This window comes from Pan paniscus, chromosome 18 (assembly GCF_029289425.2).
Source record: "Pan paniscus chromosome 18, NHGRI_mPanPan1-v2.0_pri, whole genome shotgun sequence".
Taxonomy (NCBI): Eukaryota; Metazoa; Chordata; class Mammalia; order Primates; family Hominidae; genus Pan; species Pan paniscus.
In genome coordinates this window covers 66040807-66055655 of record NC_073267.2, presented here as the reverse complement: position 1 = coordinate 66055655, position 14849 = coordinate 66040807, and the positions used below count along the sequence as shown (strand labels likewise).

At 48.0% G+C, this 14849-nt stretch overlaps 1 protein-coding gene across 1 annotated transcript; it reads right to left on the bottom strand.

Annotated features, from left to right (window-relative positions):
- Positions 1-4222: 4222 nt before the first annotated feature.
- On the bottom strand, positions 4223-13419 carry MT4 (metallothionein 4). Its single transcript, XM_024925983.4, has 4 exons — positions 11768-13419; positions 7953-8019; positions 5400-5465; positions 4223-4463 (listed from the first exon to the last, which is right to left on the bottom strand). Exons 2-4 carry the CDS (start codon positions 7981-7983, stop codon positions 4372-4374), a joined length of 189 nt encoding a protein of 62 aa, XP_024781751.2. The 5' UTR covers positions 7984-8019; positions 11768-13419; the 3' UTR covers positions 4223-4371.
- Between the last annotated feature and the right edge of the window lie 1430 nt (positions 13420-14849).

The following is a 14849-nucleotide window of genomic DNA, read 5'->3' as shown; positions in this document are numbered from 1 at the left end:
AGTTGAAATATTTAAAAATTCTATCTACGTATAGAAAGGTATAGCTCACATATTTATGTATGTCTTAGTCAATTCAGGCTGCTATAACAGAATGCTATAGACTAGGTGGCTTAAGCAACAGAAATTTATTTCTCATAGTTCTGGAGGTTGGAAAATCCAAGATCAAGGCACAGACATATCTGGTGTCTGGTGAGAGCCCACTTTCTTGTTTATAGGTGGCCGTTTTCTGTTTGTATCCTCACATACAGTGAAAAGAAAGACAGAGAGATCACTTCATGCCTCATTTTTTTTTTTTTTTTGAGACAGGGTCTCACTCTATTGCCCAGCCTGGAGTGCAGTGGCAAAAACACAGCTCACTGCAACCTCCTCCTCTGCCTCCCGGACTTAAGCAATCCTTCCACCCCAGCCTCCTGAGTAGCTGAGACTACAGGTGTGTGCCACCATGCCTGGCTAATTTTTTTATTTTTTTTTAGAGATTTTTTAGAGATGTTGCCCAGGCTGGTCCCGAACTCCTGGGCTCAAGCAATCTGCCTGCCTTGGCCTTCCAAAGTGCTGAGATTATAAGCATGAGCCACTGGGCCTGGCCCATCTCTTCTTATAAGGGCACTGATTCTATTCATGAGGACTCTGCCTTACAACCTAATTACCTCCTAAAAGCCCCTCCTCCAAATACCATCACATTGGGGATTTAGGCTTCAACATACGAATTTTGGGGGCACACAGACATTCAGTCCATAGTATGTATATCTGTATATTTATCTGTAGCTATAGCTCTATCTACACCAATTTAAGAGTAATATGAATTTATATGAATAATATGAATTGCTTAATATTACAAAACATTCCTCAGTTGCCTTGTGCAGCTTCTGCAATTAGCATAAAATCATAAATATTCTGGAAACACAAATTGGAACACAAAGAAAAGCAAGAAAATGGACAAGTCACACTCATGGGAAATGATGGTGTGACATGAGAGTCTGTTGCATTCATGCTTTTTGAGGATTTGATGAGTTTGTTAATTTGTCTTTTTTCTAATTTCTACACTTAAATCCTCCCTGTAGTTTGAAGACAGTGTCTATCTCTGACATCAGCATTGGGACAATCTATAAAACCATCCTGGCATTCAAATATCGTCACTCTTTGTTTTGAGGACATAGAGCAAGAGATGGAGAAGTGTTTCCCCAGGGCCTGAACAGTGTTAGTAACCAGAGAAGATATTTAGGATTACTTGATAACACTGTAACGGCAAATACAAGATCCTGAGTGACAGGGGCCCCAAGTATTCTTTAATACGGGCTTCTCCAAACCCCGGACTGCAGTACTGCTCCGTGACCTGTTAGGAACCAGGCCGCGGGGCAAGTGAATGTTACCGTCTGAGCTCTGCCTCCTGTCAGATCAGAAGTGGCATTGGAATTCCATTGGAATGAGAACCTTATTGTGAACTGCACGTGCGAGGAATCTAGGTTGTGAGCTACTTATCAGAATCTAACTACAGTTTCATCCCAGAACCATCTCGCGCTGCCCCACTGCACTGTCCGTGGAAAAGTTGTCTTCCACCGAAACTGGTCCCTGGTGCCAAAAAGGTCGGGGGCCGCTGCCTTAACACATTTGTGTGCTTGTGGTGTGTGTGCTCTCTAAAGTACAAGGCCCCAGGCAAAGACTCTTCTCCCCTGGGTCTGGGGCAGCATTGCCTGCAGCCTCCTCTCTGCCTCATCCATATCGCATAGACAAGAGCATGGCCTCTGGGTCAGGCAGACCTGAGCTCAGTTCCCAGTTCTGCCCCCTGGAAGTCTTGTGACTTTCAGCCATTGACTTTCCTGGAGCCTCAGCATCTCCATCTGCAAAGTGGGGGATCTAACAGGATCCTATTATGTAACAGGATTGTCTTCTAGGGTTGTTAGTGCAGGTCTGCCCCTACACTTGCAGAGCCTGGGGCAAAAGCAAGAATGGAGGCCTAGGTGCACTTCACCCCCTGCTCTTCCCACACTGACTTCTCCACTCTATGTAGACATAAAAACTCATGTGTCCAATCTCTATTCACACATCCTCCCATCTCTGAATACCTCTACCCTTGGCCATCCTTCGGGCCCAGGAGTGTACAGACTGATGGCATGGTGCACCTTAGGGAAGGACAGACTGCTGGGAGAGGGGGCCTACGCAGACCCTAGAACTAGCCTTTGGGGTCCCAGGTACCCAAAGCATTGTCTAGATGGTGCTAGATGGGGGACTTAGGGGAGGAATGAGCATGAGTTCTAGTTGGACAGATCTCGTGGGACCCTTGGACTCCTCTCCTGTGGGGACAGGAAGACCAGGTCCTCTAAGGCAGAGGGCCCAGAGCAGGGCCCTGGTTGTCTGGCTCTGAAGTGGTCCTGATAGTGCAGAGTCCATGAGATGATGTTTATAAACTGCTTAGGACAATGCTTGGCACTTATTAGGTGTTGAATCCATATTAAGTGCTCAATAAATATTAGTTGTTAATATTATTATTATTAATATAAGAATCTGAAGGCTGAATCTCCTTTTCAAGGTTGTGATGGGAGTAAGTGAGATCGTGCAGAAGTACCGACTCTAAAGGCATTTGGATGAGATGAGTTGGCATCCCAGTGGGTACCGAGGCCAAGGTTGCAGGGTGAGTGTCCAACCTGCTTGCTGGAGGCACAAGGGACTGTTCTGTCCGCTGGAAGGTATAATCCCTTGCGTTGTGTCCTTCTCAAGGTGCTTAAGAGCTCTGCAATGACAGAGAATGGCTTGGTAGGGGCCTTTTCAGAGATCAATAAACAGAAGCCTAGGATAGGCTGTAGCTCTGCTAAAATCTATGTTAATGGGGCACTGCTATGTGCACAGATTCTGTGCTACAGTTTCTCTCTACAACTCTGTGAAGGAGACGCATTTCACAGATTAGGAAACTGAGCCTCAGAAGGTTAAATGACTTGGTCAAGGTCATGTTGCCAGGGAGGGGTAGAGTGTCTGACTCCCAGGGCCAAGCTGTTTCCACTGCACTATGATTCTGTGTCTAAGGCACAACTCATGGACAGAGGGTGAAAATCTTCCTAGGGAAGCTCGAGCTAAGTTCCAAACAGGGATAATGGCAGTGTGGATTATGAAAGTGATCAGTTCCAGGAAGCATGCAGTAAATCCTGCTAGCTGAGCCCAGCCCAACCTGGGGCTGCTCTGTGACCTTGGCAAAGGCTCTATTCTCACCCACTCCTGTATCTGATGGTTGCTTGACAGAGGCTGGTGGAGGAGGAGGCCGCTCTGGTCTCTGATGGGCCCTAGTTCAGGCCCTTGATGGCATGAATGAAAATGATCTCAGAGCTTGGGTTTGTCTTCAGCTGTGTTGAGGATGGTGGTGTGGGTGAGAGCTGGGGATCACCCCCAGTCCCCAGTGCCAACCTCCAGGGACTTCAGCTTTCTCAGCTGTTTAGCTAAAAAGTCATCTCCTAGGGGGTCTGCTTAGGATGCTGTTTCTGCACCTCCACCACCATCTTCTTCCTGGTTCATGCCTTCCAGGTCATCCAGTCCTAAAGACTGATCCAAATAACCAAACCAGGGCAGCTAATGCCCTCAATGTCTTGACCTTGGAGATTTCCTTTAGATACACACAGCCTCCGTTCATGACTGATTCCATGCTCAAGCCCATTAAACAGCCACATTTGCACAATGAGGCATTCTGGGCTATGCCAGGAGAGCCTGGCCAAGATTAGGTTACCCAGAAAGCGGACCCTGTACAAGTAGTTTCTTTGGGTGGAGATCCCAGAAAGCAATGGTGGGGAATTGGGGAGGTGAGGCAAGGAAGGAGGCCACCGTAAGTTACATTAATGAGCAGGTTACTGCTGTGAGCTTTTGAAGCTCAGTGCTTCTAGAGACTTCTGGGAGACAGCATAGAATGAGTCTCAGAGTTGTTCCTTTTGAGGGGTAAAGATGCTGGGATATTTACCCACCGACCTACAGTTGTCATTGGCTAAGGGCTGTTCCCAGTGACTTTAGCTCCTCCGTACTCCTGGCCTGCCCTGTGCATGGGTCAAGCAAGCTTGTGCAGGAGGAGAAAGCCCCCAGGCAGAGTCATAGGACCTTGCAGTAGGCAGCCACCTGTCACAGGTACATGTGGGTGGTGGTTACAGGATCTGCAACAGAAGCAGCACCTTTTGGTCCTGCTGGGTTAGGGTAAAACAATGCTCTGAGCCACCAGGCAACCAAGAGTGAAAACTTTATTGCCCCAAGTACTTTACATGAATGTGACCAACACCACATTTGGGCAAATATATAAAAAGCACAACCTATTGTACAATTATTCCACCTTCTCGATTCATGCACTGTACAGACACTTCCCAGCTTTCTCTCCTTGGAAGGGGTGGGCACGATGGATGGGTTTCATGGGCAGCAGCTGCACTTGTCTGAGCCTCCTTTGCAGATGCAGCCCCGGGCACATTTGGCACAGCCCGGAGGGCAGCAGGGACAGCAGCCTGAAAGAGTCAGGAGATGCGCAGATCCACTGTGGGTCAACACTTCCATCTCACCACTGCCCCTCCCACTACTTAGAGGAAGTAGGAAAAGAGGGGTGTGTGCATGAGGTTTCAAGCCACATTAGCAAAAACGCTGGGATAGGAGGTTGAGGGATGTTAGAACTGGAAGGGATCCCAGGGACCATCTAGAGTCCATCAGAAGCCCACAGAAGGGAGGGGGTTTGCCAAGGTCATGAGACAGTGGCAAAAGCAAGACTAGAACCTAGGGCTCATGACTCCAGGCCAGTGCTCTATCCCTGTTACCACTGGGCAGGACAGAACTTCCCCTCAGTCCTCTTCCTGCTCCAAACACTGTGGATGCCCTCATCCCTGGGTAGAGACCTGCCATAGGTCTCTACATGGTTCTCATTTCAGATCTCTCCCAGATGGGTAAAAGGCATCTAGACCCCCTCCCCACAAGCCCCAATCCACCATGGCTGGAGGATTGAGGGTGGGGATGGGATCTTTCTTTCTTTCTTTCTTTCTTTCTTTCTTTCTTTCTTTCTTTCTTTCTTTCTTTCTCTCTCTCTCTTCCTTCCTTCCTTCCTTCCTTTTCTTTTTTGACTGAGTTTCACTCTTGTCACCAAGGCTGGAGTGCAATGGTGTGATCTCTGCTCACTGCAACCTCTGCCTCCTGGGTTCAAGCAATTCTCCTGCCTCAGCCTCCTGAGTAGCTGGGATTACAGGTGCCCACCACCATGCCCAGCTAATTATTGTATTTTTAGTAGAGATGGGGTTTCACCATGTTGGCCAGGCTGGTCTTGAACTCCTGACCTCAGGTAAACCAACCGCCTCGGCCTCCCAAAGTGCTGGGATTACAGACGTGAGCCACTGCACCTGGCCTGGATTGGACTTTTCTAACTCCCAGCCCATGGTGCCCCCAGTCACCATACTCACTCTTCCGACATGTTTTACAGTTGCAGGTTGTGCATTTGCAGTTGTCTCCACACATGCAGATTCCTCCTAGAAGACAGGACAGAGCCACCACAAACGTGAGGATGGAGATGGAGTGGGGAACATAAGGCATGATGCCGACTGTCAGAGTGGAAAGGCTCCTGGGCTGTCCTTGGGGACTGGCTGGACAAGAGGGTGACAAGGCTGCTGAGCATCAACCCAGTGTCAAGGACTCTGCAATAGTCCACAGTCACAGGCCATGGATGGGAACTGGCATGGCTGCATCAATCATGCCTGGGATAACTGTGAAAATGCAGATTCCTGGGACCAACCCTTGAGATGTTCTGATTCATAAGTCTTGGTGGGGAAATGGAGTCCATATTTTTGAAAAGCAACCCAAATAATTCTTATGTACAATGAGAACCAACAGACGAGGCCAGCGTTTCCAAGCCCAAGGTTCCTCTAAGAACTATCAAAGCCTTTCACACCCTCTTGGCTAGGCACAGTGGCTCACGTCTGTAATCCCAGCACTTTGGGAGGCCAAGACAGGTGAATCACATGAGGCCTGGAGTTTGAGATCAGCTTGGCCAACATGGAGAAACCCCATCTCTACGAGAAAAAAAAAAATTAGCCAGGCGTGGTGGCACACACCTGTAATCTCAGCTACTAGGGAGGCTGAGACACGAGAATCTCTTGAACTTGGGAGATGGAGGTTGCAGTGAGCCGAGATCACACCTCTGCACTCCAGCCTGGGTGATGGAGTGAGACTCTGTCTTAAAACAAACAAACAAACAAACAAAAACCCCTTTCACACCCGTGTCACCTTCACAAGTCAAGATGAAAACTGTGAATGGTTTAAGAAAGGTCAAGGAACGTCAGTGAACTCAAAACAAGAGCCACAGAGCCACACCTTGTTTTGTTTGTTTCTTCCTTTCCTTTCTTCCTTCCTTCCTCTCTCCCTCATTACTTTCTTTCTTTCTTTTCTTTCTTTTCTTTTTCTCTTTCTCCCTGTCTTTCTCTCTCTTTTCTCTTTCTCTCTCTCTCTCCCCCTTTCTCCCTTTCTCTTTCTCTCTTTCTCTTTCTCTCTCCCCCTTTCTCCCTTTCTCTTACTCTCTTTCTCTCTCTCTCTCTCCCTTTCTCCCTTTCTCTCCTTGTTTCTTTCCTTCTTTCCTTCCATTCTTTCTTCCTTTCTTTTGACAGGGTCTTGCCCTGTCACCCAGGCTGGAGCGCCATGGTGGGAACACAGCTCACTGTAGCCTCAAGCTCTTGCCTCAGCTTCCTGAGTAGCTGGGACCACAGGCATGCACCACCACACCTGGCTAATTGTTTAAAGTTTTTGTAGAAACAGGGCCTTGTTATATTGCCCAGGCTGGTCTCAAATTCCTTGGGCATAAGTGATCATCCTGCCTTGGACTCCCCAAGTGCCAGGATTACAGATGGGAGCCACCACCTTGTTTTTATATCATAATGATCATCTACACTTAAAAAAATTATCCCATTTTTCATTTTGAGTTTCAAAATGCTGGAAGCTTCTGCCTCTTTTGCAAGTTTTTCGTACAGAGACATCCTGTTAAGGACAAGGGAGTCTTGTGAGACTTCGTTTTCTTTCTTTCTTTTTCTTTTCTTCTTTTTTTTTTTTTTTTTTTTTTTTTGAGAAAGGGTCTTGCTCTATTACCTAGGCTGGAGTGCAGTGGTGCATTCCTAGTTTGCTGCAGCCTCGAACTCCTGGGCTCAAGTGATCCTCCCATCTCAGCGTCCTGAGTAGCTGGGACTAAGGTGCACCCTACTACGCCCAGCTAAGTTTAAAAAAAATTTGTAGACATGGAGTCTCGCTATGTTGCCCAGGCTGGTATTGAACTCCTGGCCTCAAGTGATTCTCCTGCCTCAGCCTCAAAGTGCTGGGATTACAGTTGTGAGCCACACCACCCAGACTTGTGAGACTTCTTCATACCATTTCCATGATTGTAAAAGCCCAGGATGGCTTTGAACCCTGATTTCTCTCCTTCTGGCTAACATGCTCCGTGGAATTAAGCAGTTTCAGAGACTCAAGAGTCCACATAAGTTAGGGGAGTCCACAACTCCCCTGACATCTGCAGGTGCTTAATGGTTTTAGCACTTTCATAGCAGCTCTGGGATGTGGTTGGCTGGGAATAAGGAACCTCAGTCTACAGATGAGGAAACGGAGGACCAGAAAGAATAAGCGCCAGGGAGGGGATGGCAGCAATGGACCCAAACCAGGTTGCCAGGTTCTGGATTAGAGCTCTTCTCCTCACCCTGGTGACTGCCCTTAGGGGCCAACGCTAGAAAGACCAAAGTTTGCAGGTCCCCCTCTCAGCCATTCCCTGAGCTAGGATATCGATTCTAGAAAATCAGGCTGGGAGCCAACAGAGAGTGGGAGCTGCCCCACAGGTGGCCAGTCCACCTGTCGGCTCCCAGGACGAACCCCATTGGTGGCTCCTAATTAGAGGGAAGAGAAGTTTTCATCAGGGACCTGCAGGCTCCCTGTAGGAAGCTGGTCCAAGGTTCCCAGACCCCAAGGAGGGCTTCTTTACTCACCAGACATGCAGACACATTCCCTGGGGTCCATGGTCCAGGTGTCCGAAAGGCTCCAGTGCTGTCACGGCTGGGGAAGGGAGGCTGAGTGAGCAGCAGCCAGAGGCTCCCCATTTATAGCCATGTGGGTGTAGTCTGCAGCTCACCCCACCTCTCCCTGGGGCCAGACGCCCTGCACCTGGCCCAGTCAGACGCCTTGGGCTGGGAGTTGGGAAGAGCAGGCGGAGGAGGGCAGAGGAGAGGCCGAGCAGTACGGTCATTTGGGTGGCTTTTCACCAGGGGTGCAGGTGGCTGCACCCACCTCACCTGCCTGCCTGGCAAGGTTTCAGGGAACCAGGCTCAGGCTGAAATGCACACATGGAGCTCAGGTTGGCAGCTACGTCCACCCTGTCCCCAAGTCCTATGCATTCTATTATCTGCCATTTCTGTTCCCTCCTTCACAGGGGCTCCTCCTGCCTCGGCTCGGGGCCTCATCCTATCTCCCTGGTTGACTGTAAAAGCCCTTACTATGGGCAGGCAGGGGCCTCTATCCTTGGCCCTGAGATTTAGAAGTTCCCACCAAGAACTTCTACTGACCGCACCCTCCCCATGAGTGAGAGGGTGGAAAATCAGGGAGTTGTGCCCATCCAGAGCATGCAACATTTCCTTCTAGACCACACACAAAGCAGAAGCAGCAAGAGGGGACTTGGGAGAGATTTAACCACCTCTTCATCTCCATTATAACCCCAATCTTTGGTATGGGCAGCTGACTACTTTTCAGTTTGTTTGTTTGTTTTGAGTTGGAGTTGCATTCTGTTGCCCAGGCTAGAGTGCAGTGGCACGATCTCGGCTCACTGCAACCTCTACCTCCCGGGTTCAAAGGATCCTCCTACCTCAGCCTCCTGAATAGCTGAAACCACAGGCACAAGCCCCCACACCTGGCTAATTTTTTTGTGTATTAGAGATGGGGTTCTGCCATGTTGCCCAGCCTGGTCTTGAACTCCTGAGCTCAAGTGATCTGCCCACCTCGGCCTTCCAAAGTGCTGGGATTACAGGCATGAGCCACTGTGCCCGGCCTACCTTTCAGTCTTTTGTAAAGTGCCCTGTAGAGGATGCAGCTACTAGCTTCCCTGACAAGCTGCCATCCATACCCAATCCCCATGGAGAAATTCTGGAGCTGGTGCTGATTACACTTCCTCCGGGAAGCCACCTCTGATCACTCCCTTTCTTAGTTGGGAGAAATCTCCCTCTCTGTATCCCTTGGCTAATGTGTCTGTACATTTCTTATGACATTTACTACTTGCTAAGCTGCTGTATGATTATTTGTTTTCATGGCTCTTACCTTTCTCACCCCAATCTGGGAGCTCTCAGGTAAAAAACCTGTGCCTGAAGCATCTCTAAACCTGTTCAATGTTCTGCACAATGTTGGATGAATGGATGAATTAAACAGATGAGTAATCAAATGACTGAAGGCATGAGTGAGAGAGTGGATATATAAGTGAACAAATGACTAAGTGAGTGACGAGTGGACAAATGCATGTATCTCCTGCATGTGGCTCTACTGAGGACCTCTGCTGAAATATGCTGTTGCCATTCAGAAAGGCAAAAAACCGGCCTGGCCATAAACAGTGGAGATCATTCCTCCCAGTTCTCAGCTTGGTGGGGTCTCCATCATTCACCCATAAGGACCACCTGGGCCTCAGTCTGACCCATGGAACCACGGATTTTGGGCTGAGAGCTTCTAATGAGGAGAAAGGGATTTGGATCCATGGTCATCAGCAGGTCACTGTGGCAGGCACTGGGGAGGGGAGGAGGGGGCAATACTGTAGTGATCCCCAAGTGGTGCCTCCCTTAAAGGAGTTCACAGCCTAGTAGGGAACATGTATTCATTCATCACCCTCCAAGGGCCAGACACTGTGCTGAGCACTGGGGAGCCAATGGTGAGTAAAAGCAGTTTATGGTTCAGAAGTTTGGGAAGACATCTCAGTCCAGGAGACCCATGACCAGGTGTGGCTGCTCCCAGAGTCTTGAAGCTGGATCCATCTTCCCGGGCTTGCACTCCCAGCCCAGTTCCGGCACATCTCTCGTGGCAGGCCCAGCCTCCTCCACCTCTTGGGCTGCCCTCCAGCAAGTATTAATGGTTTAGAGGGTCTGGCCTAACCAAGTGAGACCAGAGAGAGGAAGCGATTTCCCTTCACCCTTATTGAAGCCATCTCTCTCCCTCCTCTGCCTAGGCCAGGAATCGCTTTTTCCTTGGATGATGGACAGTGTGAAGTTGCTTAAGGCCCCAACTAAATGATAATATGAAAACCAGGCCAGATGTGGTGTCTCATATCTGTAATCCCAGCACCTTGGGAGGCTGAAGCGGGAGGATTGCTTGAGCCCAGGAGTTCAAGCTGCTTGACTTCTCTGAGTCTCAGTTTCCTGATCTGTGAAATCTAGCTCGTGCAAATGACAACCCTACAGCACTGTTGTTGTGGAGGTTAAATGAGAGAATATATATTAAGCACTGAGTTCAAAATCTGGCGCAATATTATTATCACCAACATTATTACTATTAATATGATTATCACAATCTGTGTCTAATACAAATTGGTAGTTTGGTTTGGCCACTCACCCATTTGTATGTTTCAGGCTCGTAGATCCCCACATGGTTCTGCAGTCCTGAGCAGGATGCATTCATCAGCCATAAATACTGTGGCGTTTTAGTCTCGGGGCTCCCAGCTTTTATACTCAACTTAACTTTTGGGTCCCAGGGCCAAGAGAGCACGGGGCACTGTCCTTTCTGATTCTCTTTGCCGCAGTTTCTGTTTGTTTGGAGGCAAAGTTGACCTTTCACCTACAGAGGCCTCTCTTGGGGGTATTTCTGGCCTTATATATAGGATTAGGCAGGAGAGCGTGGGGGTAAAATCAGAGTGGGCAGAGTGGCCTGTGGGGCACCAGCTTGACTCCTAGATGATCAGCACTAGAAGAACCCTGATAAGTCGGAAGCCAGCCCCTTGTTGTCCAAATAGGAAAACAGGAGCCCAGAGAGATAGGGCCAAGCCCTGCCACTGAGCTTAGGTTGGTGACAGGGGATATTTGAATTTGACTTCTCAACTTGTTGCTGGCAGTCATGCCTTACGTCCGAAGCCCTTGTGACAGAATGGTTCAGCACATTAAAGCCTCTGTGGCTTTATAAGCTGTTTATTAATTAATTTTTTGTTAGAAAAAAGTTCAAAGATACTAAAAAGTACAAAGAAAAGTATTCCAAACACCACTGTATCTACCACCCAGAATTAACAGATGTTGAAACTGCCCTATTTACTTCAGCTCTTTTAATTATAAGAAATAAAAATTTAACAGGGCTGAGCACGGTGGCTCATGCCTGTAATCCCAGCACTTGGGGAGGCCATGGCGGCAGGATCACTTGAGCTCAAGAGTTCGAGACCAGCCTGGCCAACATAGCAAGACGTTGTCTCTACTAAAAAAAAAAAAAAAAAAAAAAGCCAGGTGTGATGGCGTGTGACTGTAGTCGTAGCTACTTGGGAGGCTGAGGTGAGAAGATTGCTTGAGCCCAGGAATTCAAGGCTGCAGTGAACTATGATTGCACCACTGCACTTCAGCCTGGGTGACAGAGCAAGGCTCTATCTCAAAAATAAATAACTAAATAAATTAATTAACAGGCTAATGGCTCTAAACACCACCTATGGGCTGGTTGCCCCCAACTTATGCTTTCAACCCAGCCTCTCTTCCGATCTCCAATCTCATAGCCTGGCTGCTACTCCACACCTCCATGTGAATGTCAAACAGCATCTCAAATTCCTCCTGTCCCCAACTGAGCTCCTGCTCCTGCTTACCTCCTGCTAGATCCTCCCGCAGTCTTGTCTGCCTCCATGGCTGCCACCTGATTCCAGCCACCATCATCCCCCATAGACTCAGCACTTGTTTCCTAATTGGCCTGCCCGCCTCTGCCCTTTTTTCTGTCCTTTTTACCTCTCTCCAAACCCTCTAATTAGCCACACAACACTCAGAGTGATTCTATTAAAATAAAAGTTACAGCCAAGCATGGTGGCTCATGCCTGTAATCCCAGCATTTTGGGAGGCCGAGGTGGGTGGAACATGAGGTCAGGAGTTCGAGACCAGCCTGGCCAACATAGCAAAACCCCGTCTCTGCTAAAAACACAAAAATTAGCTGGGCATGGTGCCGTGTGCCTGTAGTCCCAGCTACTCTGGAGGCTGAGGCAGGAGAATCGCTTGAATCTTGGAGGCGGAAGTTGTGGTGAGCTGAGATCCTGCCACTGCACTCCAGCCTGGGCAACAGAGCGAGACTCTGTCTCAAAAAAAAGAAAAATAAAAGAAAAAAAAGTTACATTGTGTCACTGCTCTGCTCAGAATCCATTAGAAGCTTTCCATCTCACTCAGTAAACAAAAAAGCTCTTGGCCACCGGGTCAGCCCCTGTTCCCTCTCTGCCTTTGGCACTTCCCAGCCTCTCTGCCTGCTTAGTCCTTGAACTTGTCAATCATGCCTCAGCCCCAGGGCCTTTGCACATCTCTAAAACATCTTCCCCTAGATATCTGCTTGAGCTATCTGGAGATATTTTTCCTCTCCTTCAGGTGAGGTAATCTCTGACCACCTTATCTAAAATGTCCACACTATGTGCATGGCATTTTGCTTTCTTTTTCCTCTTTGGTACTTATCACCATGAAACATACTATATATTTTGCATATTTTCCTTGTTTATTGTCTGACTCCTTTTCCAAAATGTGAGCTTCACATGTGCAGGGATTTGGGTCTGTTTTGCTCACTGCCATACACTCAGTGTCCAGAAAAGTACCTGGAACAAAGCAGGGGCTCAATTTGTTGAATGTAATATATTGAAGTTCCTTTTATATTTCTTCCCAGACTCCTCCCCTCTCTCTCCAAAGGAAGCCAATGATAAAATTCATGTGTATTCTCCCCATTCTTGTTTTTATTATTTTCTTATATATGTGTATACATATATACAGTATTGCTTTATAGGTTTTTAAAAAGTACATAAGTGGTACCATAACATAAATATTGTTCCACAACTGTTTTTTCCTTCCATCATTATGGTTTTTTTGTTTTTTGCTTTTTTGAGGTGGAGTCTCGCTCTGTTGCCCAGGCTGGAGTGCAGTGGCGCAATCTCGGCTCACTGCAACCTCCACCTCCCAGGTTCGAGCGATTCTCCTACTTCAGCCTCCCAAGTAGATGGGATTACAGACTCCAGCCACCATGCCCAGTTAATTTTTGTATTTTTAGTAGAGACGGGGTTTCACCATGTTTGCCAGGCTTGTCTCGAATGCCTGACCTCAGGTGATCCGCCCGCTTCAGCCCCACAAAGTGCTGGGATTACAGGCATGAGCCACCATGCCCAGCCCCATCATTATGTTTTTGAGATCTATCTATGCTGATGCCTGATTATAATATCATATTGTATAAATATGCCATATTTTACTTATACATTCCCCTACTGACATTTAACTTGTTTCCTGGTATCCTCTATTACAAAAATGCTGCAAGGAATAGCCTCGTTCACGTCACGCAGATGAGTGTTCATTCCTCCCTAGAAGGATGGCTAGGTTGTATGGGGCAATTGATCTCCAAAGATCCTATGCCAATTTATGCTCCTTCTAGCAATTTCTGAGAGTCCCTATTTCCCCAGTACCTCCTCCGATACTTCCTTTATTCAGACTTTGAAAAGTGTGCCCATCTAATCAGTGTGAAGAAGTGCAATGGTATCTAACTGAGGTACAATGTGTGTGTTTCTGCCTCCCAGCTTCATCAACCATTAACATCTGGAGAGTGAGCCACGGTCCAGTCTTCCCCCTGATGACTGTGCGTATCTCATCAGCCCTTCACTCCCTAGCAAGAGACAGCACGGTGAAGATCATGGGCTGCAGACCTTCAGACTTGGTTTTCATCCTGGCTCCTTTCTCTGTTTGCTGTACAACCTCAGACACGCCCCCTTGTCTCTGTGAACTTCAACTACAAAATGGGGATAAGTGGGTCTACTCATGAAGTTATGGTGAGAATTGAGAAAATAAAGGTCTGATGTTTAACACACCAAGTGTTCAAGGAATGGCAGATGATATTAAGGTTTCATGTTTATAGTGGAGGGATAAGGCAACTTGATATGGAGTCACATATATTTGGAGTTCAGCCCCAATGCTCTCAACAGGGCACATCACCTTTCTAAACACAGTGTGTCATCTTTAAAAGGAAGATGATTATAAATGGAAGAACTACTGTCTTAGAGTAGTTCTAAGAAAGCCTCTCTCCCCAACCCAAATATATGCACACACACACACACACACAATTCTGCTTTTCTGGGCCCCTATTCCACTCTGGGAGCCCCGGTAAGGAACTCCACAGAGAATGTGTAGCCAGCCTCCCAGGAGGTGGGTCTCAGCGCTGTGGATTGTAAAAACCAGGCCAAGGCTAATTAGGAGTTGCCTTGCTCAGGGCCCAAACCACCTGTGCACTTGGCAACCTTCACAGACTCTCCGGGGCTTGCGGCTGCTGGTTAATTACATGGGACTCGGCTCCACAGCTATAATTCAGTACCCACTGGGCAAGTGAAATCCTCTGCTTTGCACACGGCCCCCAGGAAGGATGAGTAAGGCTGAAGCCAACAATTACGCACACTCATTGCCCCCAGCAGCAAAGTGACTGGTCCAGGTTGGCTGGCAGCCCAGATGCAGGCTTCGGAGAGGGTGAAGAGTCTCCCTGTCCGTCCTTTCCTCCTTCCCTCCTCTTTTCTTTCTTTTCTTTGTTCTTTTCTTCCTTGCTTGCTTTCTCCTTCCTCTGTTTTTTTTCTTTCTTTTCTTTCTTTCTTTCTTTTAAAGACAGGGTCTCACTCTGTCACACAGGCTGGAGTGCAGTGGCACAATCAGAGCTCACTGCAGCCTCAAACTCCT